The sequence below is a fragment of the Labeo rohita genome, chromosome 4, assembly GCF_022985175.1.
Source record: "Labeo rohita strain BAU-BD-2019 chromosome 4, IGBB_LRoh.1.0, whole genome shotgun sequence".
NCBI classification, from domain to species: Eukaryota; Metazoa; Chordata; class Actinopteri; order Cypriniformes; family Cyprinidae; genus Labeo; species Labeo rohita.
The window spans coordinates 29,455,812-29,476,287 of NC_066872.1; the positions used below are offsets into that span (position 1 = coordinate 29,455,812).

At 36.7% G+C, this 20,476-nt stretch overlaps 2 protein-coding genes across 21 annotated transcripts in view; one reads left to right on the forward strand and one right to left on the reverse strand.

Moving 5' to 3' along the window:
• Nucleotides 1-5,815, forward strand: napepld (N-acyl phosphatidylethanolamine phospholipase D). 2 transcript variants are annotated; one of them, XM_051107832.1, is made up of 6 exons: nt 1-229; nt 316-447; nt 988-1,222; nt 2,574-3,220; nt 3,411-3,525; nt 5,166-5,815. In XM_051107832.1, exons 2-6 carry the CDS (start codon nt 329-331, stop codon nt 5,295-5,297), a joined length of 1,248 nt encoding a protein of 415 aa, XP_050963789.1. In that variant the 5' UTR covers nt 1-229; nt 316-328; the 3' UTR covers nt 5,298-5,815. The 2 variants fall into 2 exon arrangements, with proteins under 2 accessions (XP_050963789.1, XP_050963790.1); XM_051107833.1 differs by lacking the exons at nt 1-229; nt 316-447 and adding an exon at nt 479-498.
• Nucleotides 5,816-8,628: 2,813 nt separating this feature from the next.
• cacna1c (calcium channel, voltage-dependent, L type, alpha 1C subunit) overlaps nt 8,629-20,476 on the reverse strand; it is a 154,057-nt gene continuing 142,209 nt past the window's right edge. For 10 of the 19 annotated variants that reach the window (XM_051107814.1, XM_051107804.1, XM_051107807.1 and 7 more), the window contains 9 exons: nt 19,375-19,502; nt 19,150-19,290; nt 18,395-18,735; nt 18,261-18,287; nt 15,477-15,593; nt 13,804-13,925; nt 13,600-13,697; nt 13,173-13,517; nt 8,629-11,183 (listed from right to left, as the gene is read on the reverse strand). In XM_051107814.1, the coding sequence (XP_050963771.1) occupies nt 10,833-11,183; nt 13,173-13,517; nt 13,600-13,697; nt 13,804-13,925; nt 15,477-15,593; nt 18,261-18,287; nt 18,395-18,735; nt 19,150-19,290; nt 19,375-19,502 (1,670 nt within the window). In that variant the 3' untranslated portion in view covers nt 8,629-10,832. The remainder of the gene's footprint in view (nt 11,184-13,172; nt 13,518-13,599; nt 13,698-13,803; nt 13,926-15,476; nt 15,594-18,260; nt 18,288-18,394; nt 18,736-19,149; nt 19,291-19,374; nt 19,503-20,476) is intronic. The other 9 variants (XM_051107808.1, XM_051107806.1, XM_051107817.1 and 6 more) reach the window with 2 other exon arrangements.

Here is a 20,476-nt window from a genome sequence, read left to right on the forward strand (position 1 = left end):
CACAGGCTGTGGAAATCAGTACTACACCGGTCATTACAAGGAAACTTTAAAACTTCTGTACAACCAAACAGTTATTATAGCGTTATTAAAGCAAGTCAAGCAACTTATAGCAACGTTAACGACGTGAAATACTGCGTGTTGGTACTATTGTTACGACCTTTTAACTACCACGAAGACGTATGTTGCGGTGATATGACAAACGGAAGTAAAAGTTGACGGCATTAACCTAGTTCGTTTATCTCAAGTCAAGTAGCTTAAAAATAAGACAAACTGTTTGTGCTGACGGGTTTAAACTTTGACGCGTTTCGTTTTTAGGTGTTTGTCCCTTATGGCCGCTCATACTTCAGCTCTTCTAGTGCGGCGCTTACATCAGAGGCGGGCTCGAGTGCTCGCGACACTCCCAACACCGACACACTCGACTTCGCTGCTCGCAGAACTGACGCATCGGTACGTACCTGCGCAACTCACGCCATTGTTTATCTGTTTAACAACACAAATGTAAGCGAGCCCGTGATAGTCACGAGTGTGTTCTGTATTTTATAATCCGCTCCGGTGTTGTCAGGTTAATTATAGGCTGTTTTCTTATCTGATTTATCACGTCTTTGGAGGTGTATAATGTTTACATTAACAAATGTGATATTTCTTATGCCTAAAATACAGTACATACTTTAAGAAGGCTGTACGTTTAACATTGTGCACATTTAAACAGTTTTATTTATGAAGGGTGGTACCTGTCAAAATCGAAAGAACCCGCACTATGTGGCTCATACTCCAGTTTGCGTCAGCAGTTGTGTCCATCCTAAGTGGTTGGTGATTAAAAAGCTGTGCAAAATGATAAATACACAGTCCAAGCACTGTATGGTCAGTACAAATAGGTAGTTAATGTACAGATGTATTTTCAGCAGTTTCTGCAGGACAGTTGTGTTTTAAACAAGCTTAATGTGTAACCTGTTTTATTCTGAGGCAGTCTGATTATGTTTCTAACAGGTGTTTATGCAGTTCAGCTGCTGGTGGGGTGTCCATGGCTGAGGAACCTTTAGTCACTGCAGGGAATAACTTCCTGTTGGATTACCGACAAGAGCCAGATGTTACTTGTTCCAGACGGGACTCTGATGGGCGCTTTGTGAACCCTTGGACAACATGGCAGTTCCCCTCCTACAGCACCATTGCTCGCCTCTTCCTCACAGAGAAGAATAACAGTAATGTTCCCAGTGCCAAAGAGGTGAACACACACACACACACTCATCAGGAATGCATTGAATCAACAGTGTGGAATTTGAAATGTCACACAAAGGATTTTTCTGAGCTTTAAAGCATTTGATAGAATTAACAGAAAGAATTGAAATAATAAACAATAAATATATGGTAGAGATATATGGCAGCTAAATTGCATATAACCTCATTATGTGTTGCAAATTAATTTGCTTTGCATAGTGAAATTGTTTTTCCAAAAGGAGCAATATTTTTCAGTGTACATTTACATTAAATTATACATTTATTTATATAATTATATTGATGTTCAGAATTATATTACATTTTTATATTTATACATTTAATATTTATGTTTATAATTGTTTACATTTTTACAATTTTGTACATAACTTTTTATACCTATTTATAATTATTAATCTCTAAATATATTTAATATACATTAATTTTTATATAGAATGAGTATATATATATATATATATATATATATATATATATATATGTATAAAATATATTGTAAATGTGTAATTTTTATAAATAGCTTTAGTATTGTAAATGTTTTATTATAAATGAATAGAAATAGAAATTTCATATAAAATATTTTATTTTCAATTATACATTTATAAATATAATTGGTATAAAACAAATATTATTAATGTATATAAAATTTAATATTTTATATAAAAGCAAATGGATATTATATTTTATAATAATTTATGCATTTAGAATTATAAATAGTTGCATAAAAGCAATTATTATATAAACATGTAATTTATATAATAATTATATACTGTATGTACAAATTTACAATATAATTGTATTACATATGTATTATATATTAATAATACTATTATATATTAATAATATATTCATATTGTTATATATATATATATATAAACTTTTAGATTTATTAAATGCATTCTATCATTATAAATAGGTAGAAAAAGTAACTATATAATTTAAATTATTAATAGTTGCATAAAAGTAATTACATTATACATATATATATACATATATATATATATATATACATATATATATACTGTTCATAATAATTATATACTATTTAAAAATTTAAAATGTAATTGTATTTAAATATGTATTAAATTTTATATTAATGTATTTTATCATTATAAATAGGTATGAAACATAACTATAATTAAAATGTAACTGTTATATAAATGTTTATGTAAATGTATATACAATTATACAAATTAAAACAAAGAAAAACTAATTTAAACTACTAATAAAAACAAATAAAATTCATAAGAAATACATATTATTACTCCAAGTTGAAACTGAATGTAAGAAATAAAAAATAAAATAAAATAAAAATAAGACAATATGTTTTCCTCTATCCTCAGGTTCTAGACCGTGAGTTGCCGGTTCTGGAGCCGTATTTTGTCCAAAGGCCAGATCAGTGCGGGCAGACAGGCTCATCTGTGCAAGCAACTTGGCTGGGTCATGCCACTGTACTGGTGGAGATGGAAGGACTGGTGCTTCTAACTGACCCCATGTTCAGCCAGAGAGCCTCTCCAATGGCATTCATGGGTCCAAAGCGTTTCCGTGACCCGCCTTGCACCATAGAACAGATTCCTCGCCTGGACGCAGTGGTGATCAGTCACACGCACTACGATCACCTCGACGCAGACTCTGTGGCAGCCCTGAATGCCCGCTTTGGTTCTAGTTTGCGCTGGTTCGTGCCGCTCGGGTTGGCCGAATGGATGCAAAAGGCAGGATGCGAGAATGTCACAGAGCTGGACTGGTGGGTGGGAAGCCGCATTCCCGGGCATGAAAATGTCACATTTTTTTGCACGCCAGCACAGCACTGGTGCAAACGCACGCCTGTGGATGACAACAAAGCATTATGGGGGAGCTGGACTATCGTAGGCCCACACTGTCGTTTCTTCTTTGCTGGGGATACGGGATACTGTTCAGCATTTAAAGAGATTGGAAAACGCTTCGGACCATTTGACCTGGCTGCAATTCCAATCGGAGCGTACCTGCCCAGGTAAGACTGTAAAGAGCAGTTTGCTTCCTAATCTAGTTGTCACATAAACCTTATTTAAGATTATGAATATTGTTGGATCCTTTTGTTCCTTATTTGTCACTTGGGATAAAAGCATCTGCTAAATGTAAAGAGCAGCTGTGTATTTTAATGGGTTTTTGAAGTGCATTAATGATATAACTTGTCTTCTTAGAGGAATCATGAAGTCTCAGCATGTGGACCCTGAAGAAGCTGTTCAGATTCACATTGACATTCAGGCCAAAACATCACTGGCCATTCACTGGGGGACATTTGCTTTGGCCTATGAGGTATGAGCCTGTCTGTCTCTCCCACATGTTCATTCTCTCAGTGTGAATGGCCTTCACTGAGCTGGCCAGCTGTCACTGCTCTGATTGTGTGTAATTGTTGTCCAGCTGTGGTCGGGGAGTCCAGTCTTTGTTGTTGTATTGCGTCAGGCTTCACTGCTGTGTCTACGTATTTATGCCTCTCTGAGGGAGAATCTAGCCTAAAGAAGCATTTATACAGTTTTAGCAGGTTTCCAGATTAGAGTCACAATTAGCTGATTTAGTCATCTTAGAGAAGTTGTTTGGCTGTGTATCAGGAATAGCTTTTGTTATGTGTTTTTTTTATATATTTATATAATAAATATTACTATAAGTTAATTCTACGAATTAACAAGGTGAGGGCACACATTTTTTTTTAAACTTTATTTAAAGGATTAGTTCATCCAAAATGAAAATTCTGTCATTAATTACTCATCCTCATGTTTTTCCAAACCTGTAAAGCCTTCATTCATCTTGAGAACACAAATTAAGATATTACTGATGAAATCTGAGAGCTTTCTGACCTATTACCATGTAATACATGTACAGCAATATACATGTAATTACCATTTTCAAGGCCCAGAAAGATAGTAAGGACATTGTTAAGAGAAGAAATTGTTGAATAAAATTGTTATTCTGGTTGAATCACTGAAGTCACATGGACCATTTTAATGATGTCTTTACTACCTTTCTGGGCCTAGAAGGTGTCAGTTGTGTTTCTGTCTATGCATAGTCAGACATAGGGCTGAAACAATTAGCCGACATATATTTTATGACGTCGTTTGATCTCATATGACCTAATGTAAATTTCAGGAAACTTGAAAAAAATTCTACTCCGCTGTTTTCAACATAATAACAATAATAACTCTTTTGAACAGCAAATCAGAATATTAGAATGATTTCTGAAAGATCATGTGACTGGAGTAATGGTGCTATAAATTCAGCTTTGAAATCACAGGAATAAGTTACATTTTAAAATATATTCAAATAAAAACAGTTATTTTAAATAGTAAAAATATTTCAAAATTTTATCGTTTTTGCTATACTGTGGATCAAATAAATGCAGGCTTGGTGAGTAGAAAAAAAAAAACATTTTACTTTTGACTGGTAATGTATCAGTTTGTGTGAATTAATAGTATAATAGTTATAAGTACATAATATGATTTTTAAAGGCTGAAGTGACCTTTCTATATTTGTTAGAATATGTATAACTCAGTATTTTAACTAATTACTGATTAATCAGTGGAATAATCAACGATTAGTTGATTAATCATTCTAATAATGGTTAGATTAATCGATTATGAAAATAATCGTTGGTTGCAGTCCTAGTCAGAAAGCTCTCGGATTTCATCAAAAATATCTTAATTTCTATTCTGAAGATAAACAAAGGTCTTACGGGATTGGAACGACATGAGGGTGAGCAATTAATGACAGATTTTTTTTTACATTTTAGGCTCTCTTTAAGATTTACGTTTTTTATTTAACATTTTTTTGAAATTACAGTTGAAAACAATTGATTTAAAGTGTAATTATATTTCCCAGCGTTACCATTTTACTAACCTCAAAGTTTTGAACAGTAGTGTGTGTGTATAATTACATGCTGTTCTGTTCTGTTCTTCTCTCAGCATTATCTTGACCCTCCAGCACGTTTGCATGAGGCTATGATGAATCATGGACTGACTCCAGATCTGTTCTTCACACTTCATCACGGAGAGTCACGGAAAATCAACCACAAGGACACGCACTCGTCCGGCTAAACAGAAACCCAGGAAGTATGGAGACACAGAAATATGATTGCGCTCTACACAAGCTGCATTTTTATAATATTACAGCTGCAGATTGTGCTGATCCAGTGGCTGGACTCTGGATTTAATGCAGTATGAATGTTAAAAAAATGTATTAGATTTCTATTTTGATTTAATATCATTTGTCATTTAAAATATCATGCTGTGCCATAATAAAACAACATATGAATTGGAATAACATTGGTCAGGTGAGATCTTACCTGTGGAGCTTGTGGTAATCAGACGTAATCGTTCATAAGATGCAGAAGAACCAAACCTTAGGAAATTCACTTTATTTGCAATTGTTTAATAACATCATTCCTCAGATAAAAATGCAATATTACAGGAATATACAGCAGAGATTAATTTAAAACTTCCTGTCAAGAACCATACAATCTAAAGATATTTTTTAGTTTTTATTTACTGGTAGCGTGCGTTATAAGCAAGACACACTCTGTCACCAAAGACAGACTGACAGATACAGATACAAACTGTACAATCACTTATTTACAAATCCAATTTTTTGTCAGTTTTTTCGTCACTTTTTTTTGAAAATAGGAGTAGAAAAAGTGATTGAATCTTCAGATTTACGTAGCGTACTCTTTTTAAAATCTAAATGAACAAATGAAAGAATGATGAAATGAAACAAAAGAGTCTCAGCAAAAGTAGAGGAGGGAATGACAGACCATGCAGACGTCTCACAGAGTTTTCAATAACACCTGGGGTCTAAACTCGATTAAATAGTCCAAAAATGTGAATGACCTCTGACGGTGTTTCGTGAGAGACCTGAATGGTCAGCACTGATGCCTTCGAATTCTACCAAAAGCACGACACGCATCTAATTTTACTTCAGCTCGTTAATCTAACAAACAGCTCAGGACCTCGAGACCACACTTCCCGTCCGCACGCGCTTGCCGAAAAGAAAGCAACCGCTCAAAGATCCCTCCCTTTAAACGAAAACCGAATCGCCTCCGACCGCAGGAAAATTCGGGTTAACAGAAAAGCATCTGCGGACGAGCGAGCGTCGGGGAATCGACTCCCTCAGTCCTGCCACCCATTAGAGAAAGAGAGACCCAACAAATCAAGCCATCAAACAGAGCATTACTTCCATGTCTGCAGAAAGAAAGCAAGAATACGTTGTTAAAAGGTTCACTCATACATGGAGATTTGTGCAATATTAACTCTTTGAGCTCCTCATCCTAATCGGTACCGTTCCGCCCATCTCCTTCTGTCTCTAGTGCTACATTCGCTGGGTGGAACTAGAGGCGGGGAAATGCCACTCGAAAACCTCAAATTGGTGTTGCAATCAGTGCACTTAAAAAACACTGAACGAATCTGCATTTAAGTTATCGTCCCACCTGTTGAAATGAAACTATGGCAAGATTGACGTTTTGAGCTTAGGGCGAAATTAATATTTACACGACAGCTAAAATCATCTATGCATAAATTCATCCGTTACTTGGATTATGTGTACGACGTGTCAAACTAAACGTGGTTTAAATGTGCAAATCGTGATTATTGCATCACCACCTTAGCTTTTAGGTTATCATTAAAACTCATTAACGCACTACATTAACTTATAATATCAAATTAACAGTCATATAAAGGAGGACATTAGAGATACGTGCTACACAAAGGTTAAACCAGAGGGCAGACATTGCACCCGTCCAGACTTTCTCTGGGTCAAAGGTCAACCCCCACGGCACGTTCCTTCAGTCTGACACATGCAGAATTGGCATACGAACACGCATAAACCCGGACCGATGCTTGAACCTAAGACGTCCTTAATAAATCCACTAACGTGTTCGTGCATTACTGGGTTTATCCAAGTAAAACACAAAAAAACACCCTAGCGATAAAATATGAATTTGAATGGTTGTAAAAATGCTGCTCACTGTGGATGGTTTACTCTTTTCTGAGGGGTTTATATTTTCAAAAATATTAAGCATTAATTTAATTTATGGGAAAGCTTATGTGCTACTGCTACAGATGGCAAACCAAAATCCATCAGGAGAGCAACCTACACTTCTTTCACCATCATCCATCGTCAGCCGACATTCCCTCCAACCAGTGCGAAATATCTAAACTTCCATCTGATAAATATCTCTCATATATTAAAATATATAAAATAACTTCTGATTCTCTGAGAGAAGAAAAGCTACATTACAACCATTTGGGCAAAAACCTCACTGAGCAACTAATAAAATATTCAGTCAAATATTTGGTACATTTCCCCAAGGCCTGAGCAGACAGCTCTCTGTGTTCATTCATTAGCGTAGTTCCATTCAACACAGGCGCTGCTTTTGTGTCACGAAAGCTTGTGGCTTTTCCACGCTGTTCTATCATGTGCAGGTGCTCGGAGGGGAACGTGATGCGTTGATCTGAATAAAGCAGCTGTGGAAAAAGCCCTCGGATTCAAAACCACGATTAATCTCATTGCACTCAACACCCAACCATCCGGAGTTTCAAAAGGAGCTACTACGAATGATGAATTACTCTATATTTCTCTATCATAGATTTAATTTCTATCTATACGTAGTCACTACATACATTCTCAAACACGGTTGTGTGTAGCCATTTTAACCCTGACATTCAGCAGATATAGATGAGTTTATATTGTCTTTTCATGTGTTAATTCTTTACTATAAGTCTATAAAAATATACAATCATTGGCTAATGAAAGGAGGAGGGCTCAAGCTTAGCATCCAAATCCATTACTTCCAACCTAAACCTCCTCGCCCAACGCAGATTGTCCATGAGACGTGAGAAATGAAAGGTTGTATCCGCCTCAAGAATTAATGTGCGTGACCAACGTGAGCCGGGTGCCGTAACAAAACGCCTTCAACACTGTGATGTCTGCCGAAGAAAGGACAAGGAGGGCGAGTGAATGAAAAGATAAAGGGGGGGAAAGCGAGTGAAAGAGAGAGAGAGCTGCTCTTGCGTATCATGCACCTTTCAGCTGAGCACAAGATATGCAAAATCATTTTCACACCAACGAGACGCTTCTCTCCTCCGTCTGTATTTACACCTTCGCTCCTCGTCATCAGTGTTTCCTCAATGTTTAAAAATGAAAACAACGAAACCAAAAAATAGTTAGTCGAAACGCTTGGCACACCAAAAGAATCCTCATGCAGAGATAATTGAAACCAACGGAAGAAAAACATCGAACCGAACTGACCCGCACAAGATTATTTCAAAATACTCAATACTCAAATGCACCCGATTTCAAGTATGACAGGTTCTTCGATTTAAAGTTCTGTAACTTAATACACGACAGTGAATATATTTCTCTCTGTATCGTAGATTTTTGTACAGCTGTAGTTCTGAAGGAAACTGTTGTACAGTCAAAGTTATTGCATTGTTTTTGCATATCTTGTGGTATGCAAGCACATACGCATGCACTCACGCACTCGTCCTGCATATACTAACACGAACACCACACAGACGCGCTCGTTTCCGCACTCTGCATATATGCTAAACACGGAGAAACTCGCACACGTACACAACCAAGGCCTCGATAATATGCCCGGGGCAGCCTCACGATGACATATGGCACGTGTGTGTAGTAGGAGATATGAGGGTGTGTGGTGGTGGCGGCTTTGGAACAGAGCAGGTGGGTTCTGGCTACATTTGTCACGTTTTTTTTTCACAAGCTTTGCATCGTCCTCAGAGCAGAGACCTCCTGTAAACATTCAGGAACTCATTCAACCAAAAAAAAAAAAAAAAAAAAAAAAAAAAACAACGGCACAGGACTGGAGACTTGAGATCGAATGCGATGTTATAGAAAGTAAAGAGTCAGCTAGACAAAAATAGTCAATTATCTATATTCATATATGGAAAGAGAAATTCATATCGTCTGAAGTAGTGTGCAAAACGGTGACAGAACTTCGAACCCGGTCTAGTGTGGCACAAACAGAGAGACGCCTGGAAGTGGATTGGTCAGGTTTCTCACCAGCGCATGTGTTTTCTATCCCGTCGACACGTTTCCAACACAACGCTAACGCTTCAACACCTTATTTGCATAATAGATCGATAAGTAGTTCTCTGTGTGTTTGCCGAACTGCATGGAAACAGTGCTAAACCCAGCAGAAAAATATCCTTAACAATAGTAGTAGTAATAATAATAATAGCAATCAATAACATTGTATGATGATGACACTGCTGATGTTGGTACTTTCATAATGATGGTCATATATTTAGCCCTGTGTGAACTACATTATAGAGTTTTTTTTTTTTTTAAATGATGCGCTACCCAGACATCCCTGAATACTCCACCCTTCCTCTCCTCAAAGTGCACCTTTACTGACCTTCCGAAGATCTGCTGTTTCCTGTGTCGAGCAGGTGGGACCGTGACAGAATCGCAGCTGTCGGCTGAATGTTTCTGGAGATCAGCAGTGAAGAAACGTCAGTAGTTTGAGTCCGATCCAACAGCAGCCATGAGACCTGTCAGTGCTACCTGCGTCCAGGTGAGTGACACCGCTCATTTACAGCTTGTGAGCTACCAATGAACATCGTGAGAGAGACCGAACCCCCTGGCGGAACACGCTTCGCGCCTCTGACAGGAATAAATAAATAAATAATTTTTTGTGTGTGTGTCTGTCAGAGGCATTAGATTCACAACACTGCATCTGGAATAAACATCTTAAACGCCTTCAATAATAATAATAATAATAATAATAATAATAATAATAATTTAAGGAAAAAAAAAACAGCATCCATCTGTGTGCAATCCAAGATAAACAACATTACAAACACTAAATGCTAAAAAAAAAAAAGAAATAAAACTAAAGCAGATCTGGAATAAAAGGCCACTGATGCAATGACCCGTACCTTGCACGGCTAGCAGCTACCTGAAAGCCGTTAACGGTACACGAGAAAGAGCAATTCAGTTCAGTCTTCTGCTGATTAAAAAGAAAAGCTGCAGGCTTAACGAAAGAAATCAAATCCGAAAAGCAGCAAAAAATCATCAAATGAACAGAGAAGGATGACGTGAGGGCGCTTGCAGACGACGCTTCTCTTGATGAATGGATGGATGGACGGACAGCCCCATGAAAGGAAAGAGAGAGCCGCTCCAATGTGTCCCTCTGAACATCTCTCGAACCCGTGATGGCTCCACGGCCCTCGAGATCCACCTGCTCGGCACCGCGCCGACGCTGCGGCCGTCGAGTCCTACCGCCGCACGCCGGCGGACAGATCCCAACAGCGCATCTTTTTTCGCATCTTCATTCCCTGCTCGGTCAGGGTTTCGTTTCCGTACTGCAATCAAGGTTGTGAGAACTGTGAGGCACTTTAGAAACACGCACACACAAACATGTACACACGCCTACTGGCTCGTGCTCTCGCAAACACACGGACGAACTAAAAACCAACTCGGTCTCAGCTAAGCAGAATGGCCTTATACCCCTACGGTAGGTACACGCAACAGACGGGTCAGACTGCAGGACAGCAGTGTCCTCAGAGAGAGCTGGGCTAAGACACAGGAAGTCCTCCGTGCTGCTGCGGTTCCCCCTACAAACTCGTCACGCACTCCATGTCCTCGTCCTCCATCAGAGTGCTGTTCCGTTGGCTCGCCCCCTCGGAGCCCTCTAGCTCCGCCCCCAGAAGCTCGTCGGAGCCCGTGGCGGACGAGAGGCCCAGCGCGTGGCCGCAACGGGACTCCTGCGAGCCAGTGTCTCTGCACTGTATGAAGGGTAGCAGGTTTCCGTTGGCGTTGGGCGGCGCGTTGGCGTTGAGAATGTTGTCGGCGGCGTTCTCCATCTCCTCCATGGTCATGTCGCAGGCGTCCGCTAGCTCCTGCTTCGCTACCTGGATGAAGGAGGGATCCTGTGCATAGCGACCCAAACCCTCAGATATCAACACCTAAGCAGAGAAAGAAAGAAGACTTTTCACCACTGATGTCACATGGACTATTTTAACAATGTTCTTGCTACCTTTCTGGGACTTGACACCCAGTTGCATTGCTGTCTAAGCAGGGTCAGAAAGCTTTTGGATTAATTCGTGTTTTAAGATAAATGAAGGTCTTACATGTTTGAAACAACATGAGGGTGAGTAATTAATGACAGAATTTTCATTTTTGGGTGAACTATCCCTTTAAGGGTGTTTTTGCAGCGATGCTACAGAAGAACCAATTGTGCAGTGAAAAGTTCTTAAGAGAACCATTCTTTTCTTAGTGTAAGGAACATAATCTGAAGAAACTTTTTCTTCTATATAAGCTTGTAAGGTTTCACCTATGCTAAAGGTTCTTCATGAAACCATTGATGCCAATAAAGAACTGTTATTTTTTGTGTAGTGTAGGAGAATATGGTGTTAAAAAAGTAACTAATAAATATCACAATACTTTCTCCATTTGATTAGTCACAGTATATTAAGATAATTTTGTATTGCAAGTCTTTTGTGCAAATGAGGCATCATCTAATTTAATTTGCATACATTTCCAGAACTTAAATTCGGACGTTTATTTTTGCAATTGCAAGTTTACATCTCGTAATTCTGACTTATTTCTCAGAATTGCATGATATAAACTTGCAATTATGACTTTTTTTTTCTCAGAATTGATATAAAAAAGTCAAAATAGAGTCAGAAAAAAAAAAGTCAGAATTGTGTGGTATAAACTCGCAATTGTGAGTTACGAAGTCAGAATTCTGGATTTTTGCAATTCTGACTGAATCCTGAGGAAAAAAAAAACAATTGCAAGATATAACCTTGCAGTTTTGATTTTTTTTTCCTCAGAACTACATGATATAAACTTGCAATTCTGACTTTTTTTATGAGAATTCTTGGAATTGCGTAATATAAACTTGCAATTTTGAGTTATAAAGTCAAACTTGTGAGAAATAAACTCACAATTGTCACAAAATTCACAATTGCGAGTTTATATTTCACAACTGTGACTTTTTCTCAGAATTAAGTCAGGCAGGTAATTGTGAGATATAAACTCAAAATTGCTAGTAATGGTGTTTTTGTATTTTGCAATTTTGACTTTTTCTCACAATTGCATGTTTATATTTTACAATTCTGACTTATTTCTGAAAAAAAAAAAAAAAAAATTCAGACTTTTTTTTTTTTCAGAATTGCGATATAAACTCACAAATGTAAGAAAAAGTCAGAACTGCAAGATACAAACACGCAGTTCTGAGAAAAAAATCTGGAAATTCCAAGTTAATATCCTGCAGTTCTGACGTTATATCTCACAATTCTGACAAAAAAGGTCAGATTTGTGAGTTTATATCTCGCCGTTGTGACGTTTTTTTGTCAGAATTGCAATTCTGACACATTTTAGTCAGAACTGCAAGATATAAACTCACAACTGTAAAAAAAAAAACAAAACAAAAAAAAAAACAAGAATTGTTTAATACAAACACAAAAAAAGTCAGAATTGTGAATTTATATCTCGCAATTCTGACAAAAAAAAAAGTCAGATGTAAACTCACAATTGCGAGAAAAAAAAGTCAGAATTATGAGATAAAAAGTCACAATTATCTTTTTAAATTTTTTCTTCATTGGTGGAAATGGGCTTCCATACAAAATGCTGTCAACAGCCAGAAAAAAAGGAATTACTTGTTATATAAGTCAGATAAATGTTATATAGAAAAACCCATCTGTAAAAACTATTAGAATAAAAAAAAAAAAAACTCTAAAGTTTGGTGTATGTAAGCGCTACTGACATGAAGATTTCTGACTCGGTATGTATTGTAATTAAAACCTTGAATATGTATTTTTGGATGTTATCTATCCATTAGTCTGAAAATGACAAGTTTTGCAAGCAAAAAAACCCTACATCTCAAAATAGACTAGTGCTATGGTTTTGCCTGTGGTGTCTTACTTAAAGAGAGAGAAAGTGTGTCTTACCGCCTCCACGAGGCTGCCGGCGCTCCCGTGTGCCAGGGACATGGAGTCTCTGCGTGTGACCGGAGGAACCGTGAGGGACACGGGTCGCTGCGTCCTCTGCACGCTCCTGCTGTGGTTGCCGTTACTGTCACTGTACCACGAGCTGCAGTTCACAGACGGCATGCTGCTGTTGAGTTTCTCGTAAGATCCGCTGCCCTCCAACCGCAGAGACGGAACGGGCTGGTAGCACGGGCCTCCCCCGCTGCGGCCGCTGGGACTCGCAGGAGGTGTGGAACACAGACGCGTGAACAGCGTCGGAGAATGACTCCGTCTCAGCAGGGGACTCAACCCTGCCACAGCCAGAGCCTTTGGAAACCAAAAGATGAATAAGTAAAAAGGACCAAAAAAAAAAAAAACCTTCGTCAAGCGTTTATGCGCATAAGCTCACCTGATGATGCACTAGATGCAGTGGTAGTGCTGTTTTCTGAGAAACATCAGGTCTGTTATGTTTTCTCAGACACTCCAAGTGAAAGGAAGACCGTCGACCTGTGTTGAAAAGTAAATATGCATTTGACTTCAGCATCACATTTGAAGCAAAACTAATGACTGTACTGGTTTATATTAACTGTAATGAATGTGTGAGAGTATATACCCAGTGCAGTGGGGCAGAGAAAGGCCCGTCGCCGTGGAGACTGCCACGGCCTCCTCTCCTCCCCTACATCCGCCTCCACCATTGGAGCCAATTGCTTGCTCTCTTCATCCTGAAATTCCAGCCTGAATCACAAACACACATTCAGAATATTAAAATATTCTTTCTAGAAGCCTCAATGCAGTGTTGGGGAAAGTTACTTTTAAAAGTAATGCATTACAATACTGAGTTACTTCCTAAAAAAGTAACTAATTACATTACTTAGTTACTTTTTATGGAAAGTAATGTGTTACTTTACTCTTGCGTTACTTTTTAAATCTGGGCAGGGCTTGTTTATTTTTAATATAAAAAGTTCTATTTTGGCAAATGTAAAAGACTTTTCATACCAAAAGCCTCAGGCTTTGACAAAAGTAAATTCATGTCTGTACAGTAGACTGCAGAAGAAAAAAATGTCAACTCTTCAGTAATAAAAGAAAAAAAAAGAAAAAGAAAACAAATGTTAGATTTTCTTGAGTAATGAAACCCTGTTTCTGCCACTGAATAAAAAAAATAAACATTTTTATTTCTAAATTTTGCCTTCTTTTTTCTCAGAATTGCAGGAGATAATCTTGCAGTTGTGAGTTTTAAAGTCAGAAAATCAGGAAATAAACTTTCTGAGAAAAAAAGTCATAATTGCGAAAAATAAGTCACTATTGCAAAAGTCACAATTGCAATATAAACTCACAATTTGGAGAAAAAGTCAATTGCGAGAGACAAATTCGTAATTCTGAGAAAAGAAGTCACAATTACGAGATAAACCCGCAATTTTGAGAAAAAGTCAATTGTGAGAAAAGGAGTCACTTGCGATATAAATTCGTAATTCTGAGAAAAACGTCACAATTGTGAGATAAACACAATTACAAGGTCAATTGCAAGAAAAAGTCACTTGCAATATATGAATTCATAATTCTGAGAAAAACGTCACAATTGTGAGATAAACACAATTACAAGGTCAATTGCAAGAAAAAGTCACTTGCAATATATGAATTCATAATTCTGAGAAAAACGTCACAATTGTGATATAAACACGCAATTCTGACTTTTTTTTTTTTTTTTTTTTTTTTTTTAGAAGTGCCTGATATGAACACAATTGTGAGTTATAAAGTCAGAAGAATGAGAAATAAGCTTGCAATCCTGAGAAAGTGTCAAAATTGCAAGATATAAATTCGTAATTCTGAAGAAAAAGTCACAATTGTGAGACAAACTCGCAATTTTGAGAAAAAGTCATAATTGTGAGTTTATATCTTGCAAATCTGACTTTATTTCTCTGAACAGTGAGTTTATATCACGCAGTACTGACTTTATAACTCACAACTGTAAGTTTATATCTCACAATTCTGATAGAAAAGTCAGAATTGCGAGATGTAAACTCACGTCATTTTTTATTCAGTGGCAAAAACTTAATTATATTAAATTAATTCTATAATTAGCCTCATTATGACCACAAAGTTACAGTACACCTGCTTGGAAGCCAGCATTAATATTAGGGGATAAAGCAGGTTAGATTCAGCATCTTCTAGTAATCCATTTTTGCCAATTTACAGAAAGAAAATAAAATTAAACTGTATCTCACGCCTTCATGTGGCTTATCGTTGTATTAAATATTCTGATATGAATGAAAACAAATGCAGTATTACATGTCCATTGAGAGCATGGTCTGATCTCTCTCATCTAGAAATGTTTCATCGTACGTCTCATCTGTAGATGCTTCCTCTCGCCGTATTATAGGGAGGCGACTGTCGCTGGAATCAGAGCTACACAAAACGCATCAAAAACACACAGGTGAACCATATATAAGCATATTGCACATCTTTATCATCTGCTCTTTAGAAGATGGAAGGCTTCAGAAAGTTAGGACAGCTCACCTACACAGATAACAGCAGTTACTCTCTCCTCAAGCACTCATAAGGCTATTTGAATGTGAACACAATCAATTATAGCAGCTTAAGGTTTGTTTTGTCTAACAAATCTTACAGCACCTTTTTAACTGGTTGTGTCACATTACAGAAGCACTGCCATTAGTTCTGCATAGAAACCTTATGATATTAGATTTAAGTTTGTCAAGAGGCACTTCATAAAGACTGGTGCTCCGCTAGAAATACGTGCAAATCCTGTTCTTAGGATTGTGCTGCATCTGTTGGCACAAAAAACATGCAGTATGTCCAGTTTAATAGCTGTTTGTGCAATTGATGCTTTTGTAATTTGGTCTAAATGAAGAGCCCCTCCAGTACAGCCTGGAAATGACCAGCAGTATGAGCTTCAGCACAAACTACACGGCCAAAAAAAGAGCGGTTCTCAACAGGTGGGTTGCAAAAAAAACAATTACAAATGTACATGAACACTACTGCAGCTAACCATACGAACATACTAGGTTATGATAAATAGGCTGCCATTTTCTATTACTAAAAGGGTGTTCCTTTAGTATATACTGCTACTGTGTTGGTAATATTTGTATTACTAATGCAGTTTAATTTCAGTTGTCATTTTAAGTTTTAGTAATTTTATATGCTTTGACATTTTTATATTTTTAGATATTTATATTTTTATATTAGTATTTTGCTACAAATTAATCTGTCAGCAATGTTATTTTAGTATTTCTATACTATCATAGTATTTACAGATATTTTAAATGAGCTTTTTAGATTTATATAGCTTGCATTTTAATTTAAGTTGTACTAATTTGTGCTTTTACCATTTTTACTAGTCTTCTTCCAGTACCAGTATTTCGCTACAAATTAATGTCAATGGTGTTATTTTAGTATTATTTAATTTATTTTAGTATTATGTATTATGTGTGTGTGTGTATATATACACATACATACACACACACACACACACACACACACACACGTCTGGTTTATTATCTTTGTGGGGACTCTCCATAGGCGCAATGGTTTGTATACTGTCCACACTGTATTTTCTATCCCCTTACCCTAACCCTACCCCTAAACCTAACCCTTACAGAAAACTTTCTGCATTTTTACTTTCTCAAAAAATCTCATTCTGTATGATTTATAAGCTTTTGTACCCATGGGGACATCAAGCCAGTCCCCACAATATCAAAAATTTCAGGTTTTACTATACTTGTGGGGACATTTGGTCCCCACAATGCAGCAAAAACAAGTACACACACACACACACACACATACACATACACATACACATACATATATATATATATATATATAAACTTTTTTTTTTCAGATAATGTTTTATTTGAGCTTGTTTTACTTGAGCTTGTTTTATTTCAGTTAATTTCCAAGGTAACATCTCAAATGTTCTAATTTACATTTTAAGTCATATTTTAATTTAGATTTATTTCAATTAATAAAAATAATTTTGAAGTTTTACTTATTTTATATTTTCAATTTTTATTTTAATTTAGTTAAATGTAAGATCTAGTAATTCTATGTGCTTTTGGCTTAATATATAATATTAACTTAAAAATAAGTTAAAGATATACATTATATATATATATACACACACATTATATATATATATATATATATATATATATGTGTGTGTGTGTGTGTGTGTGTACTTGTTTTTGCTACATTGTATTTTTTTCAATAAATAATTAATCTTTTTTAAACATTTTATTTTACTATATTACTATTATAGTATTTAGTAATATTTAGATGTACCATTTTATATTTCAGCTATTTCAGCTTCAACTTCAGCTTGTTTTATTTCAGTTAATTTCTTTTTTAAGTTAAGTCATATTTTATTTCAGATTTATTTCAATGAATAAATATATATTTTTAAGTTTTAGTATTATATTAATTATTAATATTTAGAAATAGGATTTTATATTTTCATTTCATTCAAGCTTTAGTAATTGTATGTGCTTTTGACTTTTATTAGATATCTTTATTTTTATTTCAGTTTTAGTATTAATTTTTATCACTTTAACTTACACTTGTTTTATTTCCGTTTTTTTTAGAAACATTTCTAATTTTGTAATTTTTATAATTTAACTTTTCAAATTTTTTATTTCAGATTTATTGCAATATATATATATATATATATATATATATATATATATATATATATAAAATATATTTTCAAGTTTTAGTTTACAACAGTCCATATTATGTAGATGCCAACATGTTTTACATACCTTTATCATCAAGAAAAACATGAACAACATGAACATGATTTGTTTCTGAGAATGTAAAATCTGGGTTCTGACAGAAAACCAGTTGAGAACCACTGGCCTAGCAAATGCTCATTCAGCTGCCAGCCAATCAGGGAAGCCGCTCACAAATCTTGCTAGTTAACATTAGATGAAGAGTGGATCTCTCAACGCACTAAAAGTGTGTTGCACACAGTTTGCTTCAGATCCACTCCAGTATGGACAGAGCATATGACACCTTTCCTAAACAAAGAGGTCTCTCTTGGTCTCTATGTGAGGAACGTACCGCATAAAACTGTCATAGAAACAGCTCCTGGTCCACAAGAGACAATCAGAGGCGAAACAAACCACAATCAGGATCCAGTAACTCCCTACTAACTCACAAATTTGCATTCAACTCCAGAAAGCATGTCATCATACCTCTTGTTAGGAAAGCACCATGTGGGCCGTGGTAGTGGGACGGTGGTGAGAGGTGGCCCCGTGTGTCCGTCCACCGTGCTGACGGTAGGTTTAGGGTACCGGTGTCCGATGGCTGTGTTGTTGGCGTTGTTAATGTTTGCGTTGGATCCTGAGGAAGAATAACTGCTCGGAGTGAAGGTAGAGTCAACGAGCTTCTGATGAGAGGGAGATTCTGCTTCGCCGGGACTCCCGGATTTACTGATGTGCAACGGCCGCTGTGTTGTGAAGGACTGTGGGAAGGAGGCATGGCCATCACTCTGGTGGTAGTAGTTGACGTGGTTCCCGAAGAGGCCGCCAGAACGCTGCAAAGACAGATATAGGAACATGAGTGGTCACATTGACACAAACATGATCATCCCTTCTCTTATTAACATCTTCAGTGATTTCTCAGTACACTAACTTTCTTAGTATTATAACCATCTGATCTGTGCGATGAAGGCAAAGCACTGTTCCTTCATGATTTCTGATACTTGTACTTCACAAGCTTATAAAATGTAACACATTTATGAACCTAATATGATTTGGTTGTTCTAATAACAAATGAAAAAAGTCCTCAATGCTGAGCGATGAATCTAAACAAGCAGCTCTGTGACCCCGTGCAGCCTGGTTGGAAGATCTGGCTGATGGTCCCATGCAGATAGGTGGGCAGAAGCTCCGGCAGCAGAAGCGATGACGTGAGCAGAGCGGAGGAGAGGAAACAAGAGGCAATATCAGACCTTTACCCTGAAGATATCATCCTCAGAAGCAGCACACACGGTTTCCTTCATGGCTCTCTCCAGCTCCTCCTCCACAGTCAGGTCTCCTGATATCGCTCTTCTGATCTCAGGACCCATATCATGCAGTGTACGCAGGCCAGCCTGGTCACAACACACAAACAGGGACGTTCATATGCAAACAAAACACACTTGTTTTTATTACAGCCAGTGGTCTTATGGACCCACCTGCAGTGAAAGAGCAGTCTTTGGAGGAATTTTGGCCACCAGGCCCTGTTCCTTGCGCTTCTTAAATTTCCTGAAGTATTCCTGAATCAGGAATGTGGCATAGAACTTTCCCACTGTTACTTCATCATCTGTTGGGCAAGGAAATAAACACATCTTTCAGTTAGTAAAATTTTGAGATAACCTTTACAGTTTCTTGAACCGCTGGGACATTAGAAGAGAACCTGAACGCCTTTTGTAATAAAATAAAAAATAAAAACTTTATTAAAATCCCTTATTTTTTCTAGAAAAAAAGAAGACAAAAATTATTGCGGACTGCTGTACACAGCTCTACTGAGCAAGCTTTCATGTGTGTGGTTGCAAGATATCAAGAGTTCAAATTCCAAAATCTGAGCTTTTCTGTTAAAAGGATTCATTTTCTGTCCAGTGTTTTTGGTAATCTTCGCAATCTGGCAACCACGTGCGCGCAAGCGCTTGCACTTCATTGTACAAGCATTGCTGATGATCTGAAAAGACGAACAAACAAGTAAGCTGGAGTTTTACAATCTCCATGTGAGATGCTTGGCTTGAATGAAAGTATCATTCAGCCAGTCTCTGTTTTCTGTCATGAGAACTCGACTAGATTGTTTGCGATTGTGGTTGCTGAATAAATGTTCTTACCCAACTGCTGTAACATTGTGGCAATTTGGAATTACTATTAGGAATTTAACTGTTATATATATATATATTTTTTTTTATCAGTTTTCTTCATGTAGAAAAAGAGAGGGCATATCTAAGTCTTTGATATTAATTTGTATATTAAATGGCCTATAATAAATCAGTACATTGGATGAGGTCAAATAAATCATGTGCATGAGTTGACATTCTATTGATTTGTGCTTATTGGTGAACATGCAATAAATTTTGTACAGCATGATGAAACTGTGACTAAGTTTTCATTGACTAAAACTAGACTAAAATGCTCAGACATTTAGTCAGCTAAAACTTGACTAAACAAAAACCAGGCAAGGTTGAATAAATATGATAATAACTAAAAAGTACATTTTTTAGACTAAATAAAAAAAATATGGCTGAAAAAAATTAACACTAATTTGAAGGATTTTCA

Excerpts from the sequence above, each read along its gene's own strand:
- napepld (XM_051107832.1), top strand. The coding sequence starts at position 329 with ATGGCCGCTCATACTTCAGCTCTTCTAGTGCGGCGCTTACATCAGAGG. Across the intron at positions 3,221-3,410 it reads ATCGGAGCGTACCTGCCCAG|AGGAATCATGAAGTCTCAGC; the intron begins GTAAGACTGTAA and ends TTGTCTTCTTAG. Across the intron at positions 3,526-5,165 it reads CATTTGCTTTGGCCTATGAG|CATTATCTTGACCCTCCAGC; the intron begins GTATGAGCCTGT and ends TTCTTCTCTCAG.